Source organism: Sciurus vulgaris (assembly GCF_902686455.1).
Source record: "Sciurus vulgaris genome assembly, chromosome: 8".
Lineage (NCBI taxonomy): Eukaryota > Metazoa > Chordata > Mammalia > Rodentia > Sciuridae > Sciurus > Sciurus vulgaris.
The window spans coordinates 120,670,998-120,694,419 of NC_136468.1; the positions used below are offsets into that span (position 1 = coordinate 120,670,998).

Here is a 23,422-nt window from a genome sequence, read left to right on the forward strand (position 1 = left end):
TGGTCATCAGGCCCTCTCACCTCTCCACTCTGGCATGGACTCCTGCAGAGCCTGGTGGGTAGCAATATGTGCCTCTCATGGCTGCCACCTCTCTCTCTTGGCCATAGACTGTGTATGAGAACGTGCTGATGTCCCTGGAGCAGCTGACGGAGGGCCTCATGCAAAGGCAGATGCACCCCAGTGGGTTGCAGGAGATGGTGCATGTGAGTTGCCTGTCTAAGGCTTGGGAGTCAGAGGTGGCCACTCTTCCAGGGAGTAGGCTTGAGGGCCAGACTGTGGGGAGCAGGGTGGAACATTATTACATTGCAGTGATTTTTGTCTTTGTTACATTTTGCATCTGCTAAAAAATTGCAGATTCATTTTTCTTAATATTTCACCACATTTCTCTCTGTCTCTTCCTCATTCCACCCACACACCCACATATTTTGAAGCATGAGAAGGTAACTGCTCGCCTCAAGAGCAAGAATGGTCTACCACAACAGGACCAGGACGACAGAATCAGGGACTGAGTGTTACTACAATGCTATGTTAAAATCGATGATCCATATTCAAATACCACTAATTGCCCCAAATAGCATCCATGATAGCTACACCCAGGACCAATCCCCATCACCCACTGGGATTACGTTGCCTGTCTCTTTTTTCTCCTTTACTCTGGAACCATTTCTCAATTTGTCTTTGTCTTGTGTTTCCTTGGCATTGTTGAAAGGTACTGGGTTGTTCTTTTGTTTTTAAATTGGGCTTTCTTAGTACTGATCCTTTTAGACATTTAATTATTCTGGATACAGTATTCCAGTTATAGGATTTATAAATATTGTCTTCAAATCTGACTTTTCTCTTCCTGAATTCCCCAGTAACTTTTGAGCAAGAGAAGATTTAAATTTTAATGAAGTTTGATTTCTGTTCTTTCGCAGATCATATTTTTGGGATCAAGTCTAAAAACTCTTTCCCTAACCTAAGATCACTGCAATTTTCTCCTGTGTTTTCTTCTAGAAGTTTTATGTATTTAGGTTTTACAATTAAATTTATGATATGTTTTGAGTTAATATGATGTACCTTGAGTTATTTTGTATGATGGGAGGTACAGAAAATGTGTATTAATTTTAATGGCCTGACATGCGGACAGCCAGTTGTTATGGCACCCTTTGTTGGAAGGACCATCATTTTCTCATGAATTACCCTTATACCTCTAGATGAACTGACCGTTCATGGTGATACATGGCTCTCATATTCCATAGTAATTGTGTTAGTCAGATTTCCATGGCTGTGTCAAAATGCCTGAGAAAATCAACTTAAGAGGAGGAAGTGTTTCTTTTGGCTTATGGTTTCAGCCACGGTGGGCTGACTCCCGTGCTTTGAGCCTGGGGCAAGGCAGAGGATCACAGCAGGAGTGCCTGGCTGAGGAGGTCTGCTCAGCTTATGGACACAGGGAAGCAAAGAGGAAGAGAGAAAGGAGCCAGGGTCCCAGTTCATCCTCCAAGGACACCCCCAATGACCTAATGTCTTTCCACTAGGCCTCACCTCCTGAATGTTCCACCACTTCCCAATGGTGCTTCAGGCTGGTGACCAAGCCTTTGGTACATGGGTCTTTGGGAACACGCAATATCCAAGCCAAGATGCCAATGTCCCTTGCTCTGAAAGAAACTGAGGTGTCTGAATGGCCACATAGGCCCATGTGAAGTGTGGTGGGCTGTGCTCCTGGCCCCTTAGTGTGGGCAGATGTTTGGAGCCAGGCTAAACACAAGCCAGGCACCATCTAAGGGAAGATGCTGGGGAACTCCCTCTATGCCCTCAGCCTCATTTTCTTTCATGGTAGGGCCTGTAAAGAAATCTGCACGTGCCTGGAACCATGCAGAAGCATTGAATGTCCAACTCACTGGGGATTCCAGGACAGAAACTGGCCAGAAAAGGGCTGGCCCAGAATTTTAAAGGCCACCTCTTTTCTGGGCTCTACCCATAGCTCCTGGAGAAGTGGATCTTGTTGGAGAAAGAACGGGAGCATGAGAAGGCCACCAAATCCACATCTATCTCATGCAGATCTACATCTGAAGGGGGGGTCTGCATGAGTCCAGGAGTCTGCCTCAGCCCACCTACCACTCTGATGTCCATAGAATGCTCTCTTTGTCCTAGAGAAAAGGGAGCTTCTGAAGTCAAGTCTCCCCCTGTAAAGCCCCTGGGAAGAGGCTGCCATGAGCAAGCATCAGGGCTCTGGGTGAGGGAGTGGGGAGACTATGGGTCTGTGGCTTGGGGTGGACAATTTTAGTGAGCCTGAGGCTCCAGTCTTGGTGAGGCCCTCTTTAAAACAAAAATAAAAACAGACACACACTTTCGGGTACCATGTGGAAAAATGTTAACTTAGAATGAGACAGTGGATGGCTATAGTCACAAATGTCTTGACAAGCAACATGCCCTGGGACGGCTGTGGGCAAGGGGATGCTGTCCCAGAGCTGGGGCGTGGGCAGGACCTCAGTTCTTGGGGTCAGGTGGGGTGAGACCCTGGGGCACCTGGACAGAGGTGGGAGCAACTTGGCCACACATGGCAAGAGCTATGGCCAACATTAAGGCCACACAAGGCTAGGTACTGTGCAGAATGTGTGCCTGGATTCCCTGGTCTGTTCTCATAACATCCCCTGAAAGAGGCGGCACCATTGTACACTCTACTTTACAGATAGGGAATGTGGGGGACTAAGAGACAAGGTTTCCTGCCCAGGCCACTCAGCTAGTGAGCTGAGGAGGCCCATGTTATAAGGCAGGGATCTGGATATAGAAACTGGGCCTCAGTTCAGAGTAGTGAGCATGGCAGAGCTGACTCAGGAGTCTGCACTGAGTGGCCCTGGCCAGAACCCTATCCTTGCCAATTATGTCTGAAATTGTACTCCCAACAGCAAGCTGGATCTGCTCCTTATGGGATGCTTCCAGGGAGAAGGAGTTAGAGAAATGTAAGGAGGACATCAGGGCATAAACCAGAGTAGATCTTCTGTGTGTCCTCCAAAATTGCCAAGATGACCAGTGGCTGGTCCCCAGTCTCTGGACATTTCTTGGGGCAGGGCTTTCCTGGGCTGGCTGTCTTCCATTTTCTCCTCTAGGGTTGCTGCTTCCCTGACCTTTGGTCCAAGGGACACATCTATACTGAAATGACCTGTGGCTGGTTGGGTCCTCACTGGGGTGCTGAGCACACAGATGGTGCCCAAAATTCCCTGGCCAACTCCTCCTGGGACTTACAATATGCTATGCTGAGCATGGAGGAGGCCACAGGAATGATCCAGAGAAGTCCTGCAGGCTCGTGGCCCACTAATGAAAGGAAGTGCCTGGAACCTTGCAAACAGGCCGCTGAACTTCATAGGGCAGTGAGGTCCCTTTTGCCTGAGGGGCGGAGTCGCTTTCTGGTGCAAGGGGGCTTGTGGAGAGGCAGGATGAGCACAGGGATCAGGGAGTAGGCCAGGCAGGCTGCAGGGCAGTGGATTGAGAACAGGAGATTTGTGTGGGAGAATCCTGTGCGGGGTTCAGGGAGGGTGGGAGTCAGGTGGTGAGAATTGAGAGAGGTTGGTAGTGGGAGCCGTTTGACATAAAAGGTGCTGAGGTGCTGCCTGAGCAGCTTGTCAGGACAGCGAGAGGCTGGGCAGGGAGCTCTAAGAATGTCACGGCCTCAGTCTCCTGCAGGAGGAGGAGCAGCCAGGGAGTGCGCTAGGACTTGGTTTTGCCCTGATCATAGGTGGATTGCATGGAGTTTAACTCCATGATGAGGTGATCTTGCTCATCCACAAACTATGGGAGAACATTGTGTCCATGGACCTGCCACACGACAAGGCCACAGTCACCTGGATAGGAACGTTCCTCCAATGAGGGTCCGGGAGCTGGAGGATAAGGTGGCAGAACTGTCCAGGGCCCCCGGTGGGGCTGGGGCTGTCTCTTGAGGTTGCCTACCCTGAACCCTGGGGCTAGCAAAGAGGAGGAAATAGCGGCAACATAGATAGCATCCAGAGGTCAAGGCCTCCTCTCCCAGGGCTGCCCCCACCCCCAGTCCAAGGGAGAGGTCAAAGCATCCCCTAAAAGGGGTCATGGTGTTGATTCTGAAAATGGTCCTGGCAGCTTACCCTGCATACCATACTCGCTTGAGGAGGGGTGTCCCACAGGGACCCAGAGGCCCCCGCAATGCCTGCACCCTCCCCAGGTGGCTGAGATCCTGGATGCCATCCTGGTCCACCTGCCCATGGTAGACCATCTGGAGGTGTGGCACCTTCTCATTGAAGGCATCCTCTTGCTGGCACAGTACCACCGGGAGACTGTCCTCATGTCACTCCTGAGGCAGTCCCTGCCCATGGAGAGGTGAGTGCCCAAAGGAGAACATATCCCAGTATCCTGGGGCCCAGGGTGGGTCAAAGACATTTGCCTGAATCTCATGTAAGGGGTCCCCAGTCTCCAGTGAACCACTGATCCTGAGCCCAGACTTCCAAAGCTTCATCATATCCAGATTGAATGTGGGACAGTAGCTCCTCACATATGGGTCAGTCCTGGGAAGTCCAATACCATCCCCCAATGGTGGCCCTTTCCTTTCCCGTGTGTACCGAACCTCAGGCAGGTGAGCAACAGCTCGTGCCTCCACAGGCCTGAGCAAGTCCCGGAGGTGTTCCACTCTGTATCTGTTCCTTTTTAAATGTGGCCTCAGAGAGTATCCATGTGCCCCACCTCTAAGCAGGAAAGACACAGAGCAGCCTCCTCCTCCCTGGCATTATGTCTACAAACCCTACTCCTGTGTGGGGGCGTGGGTCTCAACAAAGTTAGGGAGTGTGCTTATGTGGGGAGACCCAGGGAGGCAGGAGACCTCCCTCAGCGCAGCTAGTCTGTGTGGCCACAGTGGGATAAATGAGGTGGAAGAGGTTTTATGATTTGTTGAGGGTTCGTGGCACTTGGAGCAGGGCTGTGGGGTATGGGCAGGGGGCAGTGCATTTCTGGAAGTGTGTACCCAGGTCCTGCTGGCATTGCTAATGGCCACCTTAGGGTGACTTGTTCACCATCTGTATTGTTCAGCTATCACTGTGTAATAAATCCCCCACAACGTTGTAGCTTAGAACTGACATATTAGCACACTGTGAGGGTCATGAGTGAACACATAGTTGGCAGTTCACTCAGGGTCTCAGGAGACTGCAGTTGGGTGCATTATATTCCACAGCCCTGGGTGTTCTTCCAGGCTCCCCTTGACTGCTGGTTGAATCCCGTTTCTACCCATTTTGGGACTGAGGGCCCTGTTTCCTGGTTTCCTTGACCCCATGGTCTTTTTATTCTTGACACTAGTGAGTTTCTTTTACCCTCCCCCATCTGATTTCTATCTCTAGGCCCTGCCTCCTCTCTCCCCAACCCCAAACACCTCCCTGCACTTTTGTCCTAGGTTTTGAGGACTCAAATAGGGAGTTTACATGTCTTTTTGTTTGTTAGGTTCAACCTTGTTAGACTTCTTGCTTTAGCCATTTAGAACTACCAATTCCCACCTCTGTACCTAACCCATTAAGGCACCAACCTGTGGCAGTATCTTTCTCAGTAGAGTCATGGACTTGAACTTGAGGATGGGAAGGCACTTCCTGTTGTTGTTTGGCAGGTCATCGAACCTTTGAAAGCCTTAATCTCCTCTTCGGTAGCACAGGGAGAGAAAAACACCTTCCTCTAAGACTCATTGAGAAAATTAACTGATACAATAACATCAGCAAACTGCCTGACGGAATGGGGTCCTTGGAGATATTCCTGGACCTGTCCTTACAGTACCAGTGGGGACCTTGAGGAATACATGTGTTCTAAGGGGGCCATGACTTTCCCTGCAGTATTATGAGACTGGGCAGAGAAAGGGGCCCCAGCATGGAGTCAGGAACCTGGGTTCTAATTATGCAGTCTTTGGTGACTCACACCACCTCCCTGACATTCAGTTCCCAGAGTTCAGACTGTAACTGGGGCCCTGCTGAGGGGTTGAATGGGGTTTTTCCTTGCCAGGGCACATGGCAGAAAACCCACAGTCCTTGTGCCTGTTTTTGGTTGGCCACCTGACAGAGGTGTGGCTGGGAGTGGCAGAGAATGTGCCTTTTGCACAAACCATGCTCCAAGGCTTGATGGGCTGGCTGCAGTTGAGGTTTAAACCCAGGGTGAACACCACCTCCAAAGCTGACATCTGGCACTTGACCGCAATGGAACCCTTGATGGTGAGTGGTAGGGGCAGGCCCCGGGGCTTCTCAGGGGGTCTCAGAGTAGAATTTCAACACCCCTGGCCCTTCTATCTGCAGACCCTGAGCACCATCCACCTGCTCCTGGAGAAGTTGGACAGGGATGACAAGCTCAGAGACACGTTCCCTGGCTTCATCCACACCCTCCTGCTACAGCTCGGAGCAGCCTGGATCCAAGACTGCTTCAACCATTCTGAAGACCTGCAGGCTGGTCCACACCGGGACCCTCTCCCAGGAGATGAATTTGCAGAGGTGTTTGAGGGCAAGTGGAGAATGGGAGAGTTCATGGAGTGTAGGGAAGTAGGCTTGGGCTGGACATAGCCTCCAACTGTCCCTTAGACGCAGTCTGGGCCCCATGAGTCATCTGCACCAAGGGTCTCGTGTTAGCCTCTCATGATCCTGAGAGGATCCAATCCTTGCACAGTAATTACACAGATTTAAATTTAGTTTTTAAGATAAACCTTGAGTTAATATTGTTTTCTTCTATGGAAATAAACCCCCATTGCCATTTTGGGTGCAAACTTCTGACGAAAAAAGGTAGGCAAAGGAAAGTTCAGCCCTAAGGAGCGGTGTCTTTCTTACTTTCCCTGGTGCGTGTCACACAGCTCCTTCACCCAACAGATCGCAGCCTGCCTTTGTCTTCAGTCCCCAGGTGCTGACAGTGTGCCCACCACCAGAGGCTGCCCAGCAGCAAGGGAGGCCAGCTCATCTAGCCTCTGCCTCCAGGGACCCCAGGCCTGCATGGGGTACAGGGGCCAGGGCAGAACACCAAGCATCCCTGGGGAGGGTATGACCTTTATATCAGGCCCCTCACTCATCCCAGGGTGTGGGCTTATTGAACAGCGAAGCTGGAACAGAAGTTGGCTGAGGGTTGAATAGGAGAAATTAGCCCAATGTCTGAGAAACATGGAGGGGGAGAGGGGAGGAGAGCAAGGAAAGTCTGAGCTTGGGTTGTGGACAGAAATGTGTAGTTGTCGACAGAGCAGCAAACAGGACTTCCAGACTGTCCTGTTGCAGTGCTGCGGGCAGCACCACAGGATGGAGCCCAAGAGCCCAGAGAGGCAGCCCTTCCCGACAGGCCTCTCTAGGACAGTGGTTCCCAGCTCTCCTGCAGCTCCCATGGCACACAGAGCAGAGCTGCTTTCTGCCAAGAGAGGAAGCCTGCTGCTCTAAATGGCAGAAGTAGAAAAAAGAAAGGGTTAACTCTCAGACCAGTCAAGGGTAACTTCTATACCATAAAATACAGGAGTTGAGAGACTAATCGGAGGTGGGAGAAGTTACTTCCAATGTATATTGCACTTCTATGGTTCATATAGTTGGACCTAGAATATACCTGACTCAAACTGAGGTGAATGGAACAGTGTCCTGAGAGGGATGGTGGAAAAGCCAGGGCCCCAGGAAGACAAGCTCAACCTCAAGCCATCAAGACCAAGCACACTGTGATGCTATAAACTCAGAGCCACCACAGCGGCACCCACCTCAGAGGCTATAAGCCAGCATCAGTGGGCAGTAATGACGTGGGGAATGAGCTCCCCATAGTTCTGGAGAGCACACAAACTGGAAAGCCCCTTGGGAAGGCAATTTGGGAAGGTGAGGCAAATTTATTCATGACAGTGTGCCTCTAGGCTTGCAGTTATGCACAAGGACCATGGGACATGTGCTCCTGATGTAGGTATCAAGTTTGGTAGAGAGAAGCCCACTGTTTCAGTCCGTTTTGGGTGACTATTATGAAATACCTGAGGCAGGCTAACTTTATAAGGAAAAGATTTGTCTCATTTAGTATTGGAGATTCAAGGGCCTGGCACCAGCATTAGCTGGGCTCTGGTGAGGCTCTCATGGTAGACACAGAGTGTGTAGGAGGAACTACATCTAGAAAAGGGGAGGCCAGTGAGAGCCAGGTGGGGTCAACCTCAGGGACCAACCTGGGTCCCATACAAAATTCCTTAATCCTTTGAGGACAGAACCCCAATTACATAAGTACCTCCCATGGGGCCCCACACCACTTCCATTATTCCACTCTGGGTCATTTCCAACCCCCTACCCGACCTTTTGGGGGACACCTTTAAGCCATAGCACCCATATGTCAGCTCTTGTCAAATGGACACAACCTCTTGGTGAAAAAAAAAAAAAAACTGCAGAAGACACAGGAGTAAATTATGTAAGTGAAAGTCTAAAGCAGAGATCACATCTGCTTATGGGTCCTGTATTAGCTGATCCTATAAATTGGGTAAGACTTGCCCCCAATCCCTTCTGCTCTGCCTTCCTCCACTGGACAGAACACCAACACATGGCCTGGACAGAACTCGGCAGGGTTGCTGCACCTGAGGGGACGTGGGGAAGCCAGGCCTGTGCAGTCCCAGGCAAGGATGGGTCTTCCTGATAGACAGAGGAGGGGCTGTGTCCTTAGGGAGCAGCAGACCCAAGGGAAAAGTCTGGGACGGTGGAGGCCACCTTGTCCTGGCTGAGCCTGCACCACATCTGCTGCCAGCCTGCTCTCAGGGAAAGAGGACCCTCTGTGAGGGGCAAGGTTCCTGGCCAGGGTCCCAGCCACATGCAGCACAGGCCACCTTCACTGGTTCAGTGCTGTGGACCAACTTGTGCCTCCAACACAGATGGTGATGGTATGTGGACACAGGGTTTAGATGAAGTTAAGGGGTGGGGCCTCACAATGGGAAGCACTTATAACAAACAACAGAGACCCCTCTTCCCTCCTCCACCCACGGCCAGGGAGTCCTCACCAGAACCTGAACATGTTGGCACCCTGCCCTAGACTTCTCTCCAGACTGCAAGAAAACAAACCTGTTGTCTACGCTACCCAGTCTCTTCTGTTACAGCAGCCCAAGTTGATTCAGGTGCATTGCTAATGTGGTAGCAGCTAAAGACAGGTGTGGACAGGGGACAGGACAACAGAGGGGTGATCAGGAGAGGGGGTGGGAAGGAAAAGCACATAACTTAACCTTACCTTCCAAGTTTTACTGAAAAAAAAAAAAAAACAATTTCATTAACACAGATAGTAATATATCACCAATTATTACTCTAGATGGCTGGTACACAGGTACCACAGTGGGCTGCTCTCCAGGTCTGGCCAGCCCTGAGGTCTGGCTCCTGTGCCTCACCCAGTCTTCCTGGTCTCACCTGAGGCTCTGCCCTAGGAGGGATGTTTTCACACCTTCCTGTCAGTCCTCACTGGGAAGACAATGACTGACAAGACAGGTTTGCTGCTCTGCTCTGGCTGGTCACACACAGGACTTTACATTAGAAACAAGTTAGAAAAACTAAACAACTGGAGCTTCCAGTCAAGAGGCTGAGACAGAGTCAATAGGCTGAGCCAGAAGGATTCCCCACTGTGGTCTGCCCAGTGGATCTGCCTGTCCAGAGCACTTCCTCCTGCAGCACGGCAGACCTGGGGAGGCAGAGGGCTGCTGGAGACAGACACAAAAGTAACAGCTCAAGAGCAGGAGAAGATGGCAGTGAGCACACGCCTGGAAAGGAGCAAGGAGTGGGAGGAGCCCCCGTCATGGCAGCACCTGGCTGGGTGGTACTGGGAGGACAGGAGGAATGGGGAGAAAGCAGCAAATGGGGGCCGCCAGTGGTTTCTGGAACCAGCCAGATGCAAGAGAGGCAGGAGTGAGCTGCTGGGAAAGGATCCTAGGCTGGACAGGCAGAGGTGGGAAAAACAGAAAAGGAGGTAATTATGGCAGACGGGGCCATCCAACTGACCCCTGAGGGGTCTGACCCAGCAGGGGACAAGCAGGAACAGGAGGCTGTAGACATGGCCTCAGCTGGCCTGCCCAAACCACAAACCCAGAGCACAACTCAGCCCTGGCTTCCCTCCTCAGCATCACAGGGGAAAAGCTTCCACTGCCAGGAACTGCACCCCACAGGCAGAAATGCTCCTCCTCACCAGCCAGCCTGTACAGGGCTGCCCTGCTCCCCTCGTCTCGGGACAACTTCGTCCACCTCTGAAGGATCCTGGAAACTGGCCCGGTGTCCACACATTCTGCGTCTTTTGGCAGGGAACTGAGGGTCCCTCCCAGCAGCCTGAACAGATTGTGCAGAGGGATAAGCCTCAGCTGCAGGTGAGCCCTGTGGACTGCGCATGTGCCACTGGAGAGATGGTGACCACTTCTGAAAGGGAGAGTCGCGCTTTGATTTCCCAAAGAGTTCTTGGGTTTGGAGTGGAACTTCTGCACTGGCTTCATTCAGAGGCATTCCAAGGTGTGCAGGTGACTTTGCCTGCCGAGGTGACGTCTGGCAATACTTTTGATGAAGCTGGTCAAATTTTTCTTTAACTTCCTTATAGCGATTCCTCCCACAACACAGAGGTTCTATCCTTGGCACTGAAATCTGGCTGGGTGACAGTGACTTTCTGAATGTTCCAGAATTGTGTCCCTGAAAGAGGCTGGATGTCTGCCAAGAGTGGCCATGGCTCTGCGAGGAGCTGTCCTTTGAAAGAGATGGAGAGGGCTGGCTCTCAGGTGGACCTCTGCCTATGTCCACACATCTTTTGCCCAGGTTTTCAAAAGCCTCACTCAACCTCTTCACTTTCACTTTGCTGAAGGGTAGGCGCCGCCTGTGAGTTTCTGAGCTCCTGAGGCTACCTGGACTCCCTGGGCTCCCAGAACCACCTCTGTACACGTCCACAGCCCAGGAGCCCGGGAGGCCATCAGGGAAAGACCGTTTCATAGGATTTGGGCAACATTCTTGATGAAGCTTGTTGAATTTGGCTTCGATTTCCCTGTATCGGTTCTGGGCTTGGATGGGTAGTATTCTTGGTCTGGAAACTACTTTCACTGGAGAAATCAACCCGTTTAACATCCTAAGTCTATTTTCCTGGTCAGGACGATGCACTCTGTTGAGATCCAAAGAAGTCAATGAAGAATGCTGACGGGGTGCCATCTGAAGTTCCTTCCAACCTGAATCTAGTTTAAGGATTTGGGTTTTGTTTCCTGCAAGAAAAGCTTTGTCCAGTTTTAAACCTGGCTTATGTTGAGTGACGTGCACTAAGTTCTTACAGTCTCTCAAGGGTCCTGTCTCTTGCTGAGGCTCTGAACAGGGTGTAGGCCTCTCCCTCCAGGAACGCCGGTCCCCTTCACTGTGCACCTTGCTCACCCGAGCCCTGCTCCTGTGCGCGTGCCTCCTCCTGGAGCTCCAGCTTTGCACGATGAAGGTCTTGGTGGAGATTATGCTGGAGGGCTTTGTGCTCAGCAGCCGGCTCATGGAGTGCAGCATACCTGCATACAAATCACTGATGGTGACATCACAGATGTCATCGGCCTCGAAGTTCTGGCTGCTCACACAGCTGCTGCTGCTGGTCCCCAGCAGTGACAGACTGTCATTTCTAGGTGCTGTGGCCAGGACTGCTGGGCAAGGACACAATGGATCCTGCTCTCTGGGGAAGGGAGTTGAGTCTGCAGGGTCACCAGGGTTCTCTGCAGTGACACGTCCACAGCATCCTGGGGGAGAAGCAAAGTTGAGGGCATCATTGTTCAAAGCCACCCACGCACAGGGCACGGAGCCATGACCACATTTTAAAAAATAGTACAAAAAACAAAGAGAAACTACAAATGTTTAGGAGTAGATTCTCAGAGATCTCTTTTTAACTCCTAAAACTCTGTTTCAGCTTTCCACCTCACCTTCTGAAGAGAAGTCCTCTCCCCATGGGCTCTTCCAAAGCATATTAGGAACCAGAAAATACTACAGTCTACCAATGGGATGTGAGTAAGACCCTGAATGCACTGCTTTACAGAACTATGCTTTCACGTCGTGTGGAATGTTTACTCAAAAAATAAAAGTAAGCCAATGAAAATAGGGAAAACACTAGAAATATAAACAAAAAAACAGAACCTGTGTACCAAGCTGAGAGCAGAGCGGGAAACAAGGACCCGAGTGAGCACGGCACCCTGTGTGCTCTCTTTTTGGGGACACAGCCCAGGGACCAAGGGAGCCAATGCCAGGGATGGCAGTCACAGCTGCCACCATCCTAAGGCTGGTTTGTACTGCATATGTGAAGACATGGGGTGGTGGCAACCAGGAGAGAGGAGGCAAATGTGGAAGTAGAACCAGAACCAGGGCAAATGAGATTGAGCTCAAATCTGACAGTGACGTGCCAAAGGGCTGATTAGCCAGGAAGGGGGCAGGCGGGGCTGCGTGAGCACCAGATGCAGTACTGCCAAGGGGTCCCAGCACGGTTTTGAAAAATGGTCATGCCTTCTCACTGATCCTAGGAGCAATAGTTAAAATAAACAAAGCAACAAAGAACTGGACAGGAATCAGCTGTCCTGTACAGAATGCCACATGCAGAAGGCATCACAGAATGGCAGGACTGGAAGAGCTCTAGGTACCCAGCACCCCAGGCCATCATCCTCCCACTGATGCCAAAAGTGCCAGGTGAACAGTCTTAGAGAGAAGGCTGAGGGCCATCTCAAAGGATCACCTGCTGGGACCCGTGCAGTGAGAAGTCCTTGACCAAGGGCCAGAATCGATGTTCACCAGAATGGAGAGGTGGACAGAATATCCCAGAGGACGCTGGGTCACACAGTGCTTACCACGAAGGCAACTCCAAGGCGGCCACAGACGAGTCTAAATCAAGGTACATCTGGACTATTTAAGATGAGCAAAATGTGAGAGATGGGAGCAGTAACCCGAAGGCCAGGAGCTGCTCTTGTCTGCCCATGAGAGCCTGACCAGCAGACATGCCCAGCTGGTCCTCCGCTGATGGCCATGAGAGGTTGTGGACACATCACTGGCTCATCAGTGAATTGCACTGTGTCTGCCAGGTTTCTGGCATGTGCTGCTCACTGTGGTCAGAGAAGCACTCTGTGCTGAGGAGAGGGAGCCCCAAGGGACAACACACACAGACCTGGACACATGCATGTGTGTGCAGGCGTGTGCAGAGGGCACTGAAGGGCAGACCATGCACTGTGGAAGGATGCTCGCTGTGCTCCTCCTGTCCTTCTGGAGACCCCAGACTGCTCAATCCACTTAAGAGGAGGTGAAGAGCTCGTCAACAGTCAGCAGGTCACAGATGCACAGGGAAAGAGCTCATTTTAAAAAATCTTAATTTCCATGAAGTGCAGGGGTTGAAGTTCATGTTGACAAAACGTGCCTGCCATCAGCCTCGTGTCCGATGTGCATGGTGCTGGGCTCAGTGGTCCCATGGCTCCAACAAAACCCAAGGAGACGCGAACACAGCTCAAGGAAGTTTCTGTGTCACACTTAGCAGGGTCAGGCGAGGCTGAGGAAGGCACCAGAGTCATGAGTGTGTCAAGACACCAGGGGCTGTCCCCCGACAAGACACCAAGGATGTGTCAGAAGCCACTTCTCTCTCGACACCTGGCACAGCGCACCAAGCGAGTGAGCAGCGGAGGGAAAGAGTGTCCCAGAGGACCTGGAACTCTGCCCTCAGGCCAGGCCACCCTCACTGGCCAGGAACTCCTCCCTGGGAATCTGCTGGCTTTTCTTCATTCACCATTATTTGTGGACAGTCTATGGACCAAAAGGGCAGTGGTCAAGGACCCAATAACCCTGGCCTAATTCCAATCCCTTCATCTGATCAACACACCAGGAGGATGATGCCTGCTGTGCCAGGGTGGGGACAATGGCGTTGATCGTGTGTCACTAAGCCAGGTCCCTGGTCACCATCACCGTGATGTGTACAGCTGCTGCCTCTGCTGGCAGAGCTACTGTTCTCCACTCTGTACCCTGTACTTCCCTGGGATCACAGTGTCCTTTGCTTCTGAAAGACGCTGAGGCAACATGGGAACTGAAGAGGTGGTACCCTCAGGGGACCCACTTTAGCATGGGCTCTTCTTCAAGTGAAGCTGAGAAGTGGCTTCCCTGGATCAGCACACCCACCCTGGGCTGGGGCTGGGAGGCTGCGCACCTCTCATCCCACCCAAAGGCCCCACACTGCCTTGCTCCAACATGACGCCAGACCAGGAGGAACAGGTTGAGGACAAGGGGTGGCCACCTTACCTTACTGCTGATCCCAGTACTGGTGACACCTTGAGAGTGGAGGCCCTCAGAGAGTCCCACCCAAGGCTCCACTAGATTTGTGGGCTGCCCCAGGACAGTGGGGGATGGGGCGGCCTTCTACCCCTGCACATCCCTGGGATGGTGCTGCTGTGGGGCAGCCGGAGTGTTGATTCAGAGCACAAATACAGTATCATGTGAACAGAAGGGTCTGGAAAAGATCATGCAGAGCATCTTCACAGGCTCCGTTGGGAGCACACCAAACCCACAATGGCGCTGCCCCTCAACGCACCCACTTCACAATCCAACTCTAACAACACGTGAGGAGACAGAGTACCTCAAAACACCCTGCGTCTTGAAGCAGTGCATCCCCCTGGGTCAGATATTTCCTTCTAAACTCATTTTCCACAGGGCTCCCGGGCACTGCAGGCTGATAACAAGAGAAGTCAGTATCCTAAGAGCTGCTGGGCACAGCTGGTCTCATGAAGCTCATTAATACAGAATCACTAAATGAAGCTACTCAGAGGCCTCGTGCCTCCTCCTATTAGCAGTTCAAAGTGGCCAGGCCACTTGAAAACCCACTGGGCTCTGTGACTGACTCCAGGGAGTTCACCCAGCTTAACTACCAAAAAGAAAGTAATAAGACCAAAAACATACAAGTCTGGAGATGTTTATGATAGCTTTACTAGAATATCCATAGAAGAGTTCAGGATCCGACTATGAGTAACAGTCTGAATTGCTAGGTTTATATGAAGAAAATTTTGTGACCCAGCTCAGGAAGCTGGCAGTGGCTGGCTGTCCTGCCCGTCACCTGCCAGGCACTGGAAAGAGGCTGCAACCTCCTCTGTACTTGGGTAGGGACATGTGGGGGCCTCAAGAATAGGTGGGAAAGATCACAGGGAAGGCTGCACCCCTGGTCCTGCTGCTGACCCCTACAGAGGGTCTCAGGAAGTACCCAGGGTCACTTCCTCTCCATTTAGACAACTGAAGTCTCATGAGGTGTGGGCAACCTCTGCACAAGAGGAAGCTGGGAGTAAAAGAGGTACAGTTCCTCACTGCTGGCAGCGTGTGACCAGACAGAGTTGCTTGTTACCACCCACCCAGATGGGCAGGAAAATGAGAACCAGACCATAGAAGAAGACAGTTGTGAGCCCTTGGGGCACTCAGAGCAATGGACACAAAGGACCCTTCCTCTTCAGGGTAGCTTCAGCTACCTGACTATGTGACATTGTGACTAAACGGGTGGCAAGGGCCGATCTGGAGGTACTTCCCTCTGGACACTGTGGGGGAGGGTGGCCTTGGAACCCAACTCACAATGTCTGGGTTAGTCAATGTGCACGGCGTGCCATGAACCACAGTGGAGAAGTTCTGGCTGCAGAGTAGAAGTCCCCAAATTCTCTACCATTGCCTAAGTTCAGAAGTCAGGCCAGACTCGAGGGTCACACTGGCTGTCAGGTGCTGGACTGAGAAGGAGGGACATCTCCTTTAGAGATCTGAAAGGGGGAACCAAGACCTGAGCGATGGCAGCACCACAAATGTGCCCAGAGGACTTGGGGCCGCCGCCCAGGGCCGCCTGGGGTCTGCAGAAGCTGACACTGCACCTGAAGCCCAGACCTCCCTCCTTCCCTCCCGAGGCGGCCCTTACCACCAAGGCCAGGGCCACAGGACTGCCTGAATCTGAAGCTGCACCAGCATTGCTGCTTCCTGAATCTAAAAGTAAAAAAGGAATTTCAATCACAATTTTTGCAAAAGTTTGTACATCCCTCTCAAGGATGGCTTCGTATCCCTGAGTGTGTTCAGTGACCACTTACCTACAAGCCATGACCCTTGCCCAGCAGTGGTCCCACAGAGCTCCAACAGGCTGGAGAGTTCTACACAGGCTCTGCAGGCAGCTGCGAGACACACTGGGCTACTGAACGGCGGGATGTGGGCTACAGGGCTGAGAACTGACTTTAAAATTAATTTTCAACTAAACAGTCACAGATGGCTGCTGAGTACCACACTGGACAGTGCAGTTCTTATCCATTTCTCATTTCAAGTCACCTGGGAAACTCATGGATCTGAGGATTTATAGAATTAGAATTTGACTTTACACAAGTTAACAACACCCGAGACCAAAATCCTCATTAGTTTTCTTTCTAATTCTACTCAGAAAGACCCATTCTCCCTTTAGTGACTCAACACATTTCACTGACTGTCCACCATGAGCAAGGTGCCACGGAAGGGCTGGGTGAGGGAACTGAGGCTGTGGAAGGACCAGTGTCTGAGGGACAGGGGAGAGTTAAAAGGTCAACTAGAAAACATCCAAAGGCTACAAGGAAGAGACCAAGCATAAAGCTGAGCTGCAATGGGGGTCTGTTCTGACGTGGGGGTCTACAGGGAGCCTGGGGCACTGAATCACAGTGTGGGCAGTAAGGCAGGACTTTAGACATCACTCTGCATCCTGGTCTCTTCCCACAGGTAGAGGGAAGCCACCACAGTGCTTCACACAGAAGCAGCTTGACCAGAATCCCGTGTGTATATGGCGGGGGGGGGGGGGGGTGTGGCAAGTTGGCAATGTGTACCTGCTGGAATTGGGCTGTAAAGGGACTGAAGAGAGAGAGGTGGTTAGGCAGGTACAGGGCAGTGGGCAGAGTCAGAAGGCATGCTCCACATGTTTAAGGTGAAATCTGGATGGGACATCCAGCCCAGAGGGCAGGCCAAAGGGAGAAGGAAAAGGGACAGGGCTGGGTCCAGGCAGTGAGAGGGCCTGGGCAAAGACAGAGGGTCGACCATGGAGGTGAGGTTTCCTACAGAAGTGAGAGTTCACAACCACCCCTGATCTTGTCAAAGCTTAACATAATACATTTTAAATGGGAAGGGAGGGCGTTCATTTATAAAAGAAATATCTGAGAGTCGTTTCTGTGCTGGGCACCATGGATGCACAGACATGACTTAGAAGAATGTAACCCGACACTTCAAGATGTCTTTTGTTTTAAGAATACCACTGAGGGGGGAGATATTAAAGTGCAAAAAAACATCTATAATGGAAACCTCATCCTTGAACTGCAGGGACAGAGACAGTTGGCCAGTTCCTCCTGGTTCCTCTCCTAACAGGTGGCACTCACCAGCTCCCAGGACTGGTGTGCAGGACAGGGGAGGCTCTTCACCTTGGGCTGCAGCATGCCTAGGGCCTTCTATCTGGTCCCCCAGCTTCCCAGTGGGGTCCTACAGGTACAGAGTCAGCAAAGACAAGCCTTCTTGAGCAACAGCACCTCTGCAAGCCACCACGAGTGAGAAGCCTGCACCTGTCCTGCAACACAGGAGAGCAGGCCCTTCCTGTTGGCTTCATCGAAAGCCCAGAGTCTCCCAGAGGCAGTGGAGCTTCCCTGCAGAAAAGCAGCCCTGCCTCCTTCCTCAGCCACGGCTCCCCACGGCTGCTAAGAGAGTCCCTCCAACAGGGAGCAGGGGCAGGACTGAGCTCCGCCATGGAACAGCCTGGCCCCTACCCACACAGAACTCCACAGCGACTGCAGCAAACAGAAAACCAAAGTGAAACAGAACAATCCTCACTTGGTCATGGGGGAGAATCTAGAAAAGGTGGAGGCCCCTGGGAGATGTTCTCAGTAAATGCCCGGAAGTGGTGTTAGGGTCTTTACAATGTGGTGTAGCCCTGAGCTGGTGTAAACTTAAGCTCCTAACTAGGAGCTCACACCACAGAGTGATCAGCTGGTCACTCTCCTGGGGAGGCGTTTCTGCCCTCTGGAGACTGCTCTACACCAATGACACCAACCAGTTCTCTTTGGTGAAATTGGAGCATTCGAAATATCATACTGGATAAAATATTTTAGGAATTCCCATGGGGATGACTGTCCTTATAGGCATTGTCTTTGTGGGTCCAGGGGACATGAGGTTCCTGTGAGCACTGCACAGCAACTGAACTTGCCTCCTGGACACCACCACCTTTGCCTCCAGTGTCACCATAACACAGGCACGACTCAGCAGTTTTCAGAACTAGGTTTTGTGGCTGCCTGGGTCTGAAGGGTAGTACAACTAGTTTGGGAATCATGGGGAAGCAGCCAACCCTCACCAACCCCTGCTTGGCAGCTCTGGCATCTACAGAGAGAACCCAAGCCTTAGGTTATGTCCATGGCTCAGGGCAATGCACAGTTTCCAGGACTGAGGGAGGAGCAGGAGCGTTAGGTTCTGGGGGAAAGCTGAAGGTGGATTTTGGCACATTCACACACAGTCTAGTGAGGCTGTGGATGCTCAAGCTGTTTATCACAGCTACACCCACTTTTCTATGTCCTGCAATCCTTTGGGCCCCAGTCAAGTGTCCTCTTACATTTTAGCAAAAGCCTTATTGTCCAGACAGAAGCATTTTGATACCAGGACCATCCCAGCATCATTCTGATAAGTGGGTGCCTGTGTGTGTATAATTTAAAGAGAACAGGTCCTAATCTGATCTCTGAGCATTTACTGAAAAGGGGCAGGAGGGACATCAATACAGGAGGGAAATTAGGACTGGGATGTTCCCCTGGGGACTCCACACAGGGGTTTTATAAATGGAGCTTTGCTGGAATGCAGCCATGAGTGCTCATTCCCATCATCCAAGCTGCCTCCCCTACAACAGGGCTGAGAAGCTGCCATAGACACACGGGGGGCAAGGCTTCAAATATTCACATCTGGTCTTTCAGAAAGAGTGTAGCAACACTGACTTATAGTCAAGTGAGAGTGCTAGGGGCATGTCAACAAGAGACAGACAGATAAATGTGGTGGCTGAACTGTAGGATGGATGATGAAGACAAGGTTCCCTTGTCTATTCACTGGGAAGAGAGAGTAAAGTCAATGTGTACTTACTCACACGTGTACATGAACACACTACACTGAACTACAATGGCACTGGTGGCCATTGCAGCACAGAGGCCAGGCCATTTTCAGGAGATCTGTGTACTTTTATCATTTCTATGACTTAACAATCAAGAAGATGGTTTTATTTTAGAACTGCTGTCAATGCTGTGTATCCTTACACAGAATATTTGTGGGTACATGGGTGTCTGGTCTTGGAACCTTGAGGAGGAGCACAAGGCACCTAAGAAGCATGATTAACGGAACAGACAACCTTGCAAAAACTACCAGGGAAAAGCCTCCCAGGGCCCTACCATAGGAGAGCCGGCTCTACTGGCACAGTAGAGATCACAGAGCTGCCAAGCTCTGGGCCAGCTGGTGGGCATGGAACCTGCATACTCCCCTCCCCATCCTGTTTCTTCCCCAGAACAGACTGGATTGGGTCTCTTCTATGAGGACCCAACAAGTGAGCTCCCAGCCAGGCTGGGTGGACTATGAGAAGTCTGAGACCTGGCCCAGCCTCTGCACCGGAGCCAGTTGTTGGAAATTGCAACTTCTCACAGAGGAAAGGTAAGGCATAAAAAAGAGCTAGACATCACAGGGCTGCTCCTTGCCCCTGATAAGCAACAAAGAAATGCTTCTTGGTATATCCTCAAACACAGAAGAATGGGCAACCAGGCCAGGAAAAAAGCCTCTGCCAAGGCCCCCGCACCTTAGGCGCAGGATGTGTTCAGATCCTCGTTCACACCAGCACTCCCAACAAGGCATTTGGGCAACAAACACTGACATTAAATACCTGGATCAGTCCTTCACTTCCTTTCATTATTAGTTTTTCTCCCCAAATTTTCAATTCTTAAGAGAAGAAACAAAAATGACTGTTTATTACTCAACAGTGATCTCCTCAGTGTGTCTTCACAGAAACCCAGGTGGCGGATACGAAAAGGCTGTGATATTAACAGTGAGCCAGCCAGGCCCCACAGTCTGTGGCTAGCCTTTAAGTTGAACAGACAACTGTTGCAATGAGGATCTCTCCCACCTAGTGGGCAGCAGTTCTTCAAATCACATCATTAACCTGTAAAGATTAATGAGAACAGGAACACACGTGTTCCAGGTAGTGTCCTTAAAATACACATATACTACATTTACAGTAAGCACTTTTCTTTTTTTGGCACTAGGGATCAAACACAGGGCCACTTAACCACTGAACCACATCCCTAGTCCTTTTGATTTTTTATTTTGAAACAGGGTCTTGCTAAGTTGCAAAGGCTGGTCTCAAGGTTGTGATTCTTGTGCCTCAGCCTCCCAAGTCCCTGTCATTATCAGTATGCACCACCATGCCTGGCAGAGTAAGCACTTTCTGAGGGCATCTCTACATCACACTCAGAGTAAGTGCTTGCAAGCCCATGCAAAGGTCCAACACTGAGTTCTGGTTGTCAAGTGTAACCAGTCCTGCCACCTACCAGCTTGCAGAACCTGAGCCACATACTCAAGTTCTCCCTAAACTTCTTAGGGGAAATTCAGATTAATAAGCAATGGTGGAGGCTTCAGATAGTTTTTAATAACAGCAGCAAAAATTTTACACAGTGCTCACTATGCTTCATGTTCTATTCTAAACCCTTTCTGAGAATGCCTCATTTAGAACTCACAATGACCCACCCACACATAACTGGTATAGTTCTCCTAACGTCTGTGGGACAGGGACTTACCATAGTCATCGTACAGATGGATGTGGGCAAAGCAAAGTTCAAATACTAGTCCAGGCCACCTGCCCAAGTGGTGGAGCCAGAATGGGAACTCTGGGCAGCACTGACTCTGCACTCTTGACCACTGTGCTGCATGGCCTTTCCAGGGCAAAGTGACGCTTGCACACATGGACTCAGAGTCTACCAAGGCTTCACACTTTGGTTAAGTGACACAGTACAAGTTACTTAATCTCTCTGTAGTGTATCCACATTTAATTGTGATGATTTCAACAGTAGTGTCTACCTGCAGGGCTGAGAATCAGTATGAGACTCTTAGGAGAGAGAGCGGGGCACAGGTTGGTGGTCTATAAATGCAGATGACTAGCCCTTCCCTGCTGTCTTCATCACAATCAGTGACAGAGTTAGTTTCACTCTCCCCCTGCCTTGACCTGGCAATTCACACTGCTATGCACTAAGAAAAGGTCTTAATTATGCCACTAATTGTCTCAGGATAAGCACCAAGACAGGGATCTGTGCCAGGAACACAAACTATGAGCTTGTTATACACAGATCTCCTGAACTGGCACCCAGCACCTTGGCTGGTAGTGCTACAAGCCTGTGTGTTAGCCAGTTCTTCCTGGTCAAATATGTCTGTTCCCAAGGTGTTCAGGTGCTCCATCCACTGTTCTCCTCAAATGACATCCAAACTTCTCATTATCAAAATTAATGGTACTCAAGATGTGTAGATTGTCCAAAACATTCCAGATGCTCCCTATCCTTGTTGTAAGAAGTCAGTGAAGCCTACAGACAAACCTTTAGGTTGTGTCCTGCCAGATCAGAAAGCAAAAGAAATTTGATGCCAGAATATTCTAGTGTCTGCCTGGGTAAAATTTTCACCAAAACTGTGGGTGGATCAGTTAAAAGGCAGAGCAAGGATTTCCTTGATTCAAGCAACAGGACCTAACCTTTTGAGCCTGTGGGTCTAGTGCAGGGCAGAATGTGATCTGAGATTTGCTTTCTTTAGTAGGTGAAAGTGACATGGTAATAAGGTCATATGGGAACAAGTGCCCTCATCTATTGCAGATACTCTCCAATCACTTACTAAAGAGAATCCACTTAAGACAGTTTACAACATTAACCATTACATCAAGAGGCTGCTTCTGCATGTTCCAGCACAGTAGTCAGAACCTTGAAGAAGATGATACTACCAATGTTAAACAGGACAACCACAGTTAGTGAGTGTCACCAGTGCCCAGCGCTGCAACAAGCTTCTCATAAGGGTCCTACACAACTGCTACCACATCCAAGATGGGTAGATGATTGTCATTATCCTTCCTCTCTTGCAGATGAAGCGGTTGAGATACTGACTGGCTAAGCTGACCTGCCAACCCTGTAAGGCAGAGGCATTTTTTAACCAGAATGCATGTTTGTGTCTTCAGGAATTCTGCTCAGTTAGATAAGTAATCCTGTTGGCAATACATAATATATAGGTTCAAAAGAAATATTCTGATCCCTACTGGTGAAGTCAACAAATGTTCACTAAGAGGGCGGGGACAGCATTTCAAATTCCAGACTGCACTATTGTATTCACGTTGTCAACTGCAAATGCTCAAGACCCTTCCATACCCTGGGGCGTCTGGTAGGTCAGTGTGGACATCTGCACCAGCAGGTAGTCCTGGAAGGGGTGGTTATACTGCTGGGAGGAAGGGGCATCCTGTCAGGTCCCAGGGCCGCGCGGGTACCAATCCAGGCAGAGGAGGTGCCTGGCCGCTAGTCTGGAGGGCCCCACCAAGGTCATACGCCCTGCCCGGACCCGCGGGCGCCCCCCAGCACCAGCCCTCCAAACTGCTACCTGCACCAGGGCTCAGCAACCTTCACCTCCCCGCCAAGTCCCGCCCCAGCGGCGGGGCCCACTTTCTCTATCAGCTGCTGCATGCGCCTCTGGAAGCGGCGGCGGTTGTTCCTGAGCTTCCACAGCAGCGCGTCCTCCTCCAGGCCTGGACGCCCCATAGCACAAGCAGCTAGGTGCAACCACCCGCAGGCTCCAGGCTGGGACCTGGCGTGGACTTGGTGCTCAGCCTAAATAAAAGACCCCAGCCCCCGCCGCCCTCGGACTCCTATTGGCTGGCGCGGACTGAGGGCGTTGTTGGTTCTTTCAAAAATGTTTACACCACTTTCTCTCCGCCAATCCGTGTCCGCGGTTCTGGCACCGCCTCCTGCTTTGGGTGTTGCGGGAGCAGGGGGTGGGGGGCGGGGGGAGCGGGGATGGCAGGGTGGTAGCCATGGTCCTCAGATCCATTTGGTGCCTGTGCACTCTAAGTTACTCTGGCTCTGTTCCTTTCCCTTGCTCCCTTGGGAGCGAGGCTGCAGGACACTCCCTTTTAAGCCTCCTGTGCACTAACTCAGCTTGCATTGCGCTCTAAGGTTTCTTTTTCTTCTCCTTTATGTTTCGGAGAACTTTCTCTGCTGTGCACTGTGGTTAGTGTGTTAGTGCCACTTTTCAAAATCGGCCTTTCCTAAGACTTGTTTCTCTTCCCTAAAAAACCACCCTCAGATGCCAAGGCTTTCCTTATTGGTTTCGCAGACAATCCAAGGATCTGCCTCTCTGTCTAAGGGGCTCCTAGGCAGCTTGAGGGGAAAGACTTGTCAGTCTCAAGTTCAAGTCTTCAATGGAAGTCTAAAGCGTTTGCATGAGCCAGCCAAAGCCTGTGCATTGGTCCTTGTCATTCAGGC

General features: G+C 51.0%; 2 protein-coding genes across 3 annotated transcripts in view; one reads left to right on the forward strand and one right to left on the reverse strand.

Annotated features, from left to right (window-relative positions):
• Positions 1 to 23,422, forward strand: part of LOC306667255 (immunoglobulin lambda-1 light chain-like) — a 759,848-nt gene that overhangs the window by 213,619 nt on the left and 522,807 nt on the right. The window lies entirely within an intron of this gene.
• LOC306668893 (Holliday junction recognition protein-like) lies at positions 8,938 to 22,699 on the reverse strand (the record flags this gene model as incomplete). Its single annotated transcript, XM_079152636.1, has 5 exons — positions 8,938 to 11,591; positions 14,518 to 14,610; positions 15,826 to 15,890; positions 22,316 to 22,382; positions 22,604 to 22,699. The coding sequence occupies 5 exons, from the start codon at positions 22,697 to 22,699 to the stop codon at positions 10,107 to 10,109; spliced, it is 1,806 nt and encodes a 601-aa protein (XP_079008762.1). The 3' UTR covers positions 8,938 to 10,106.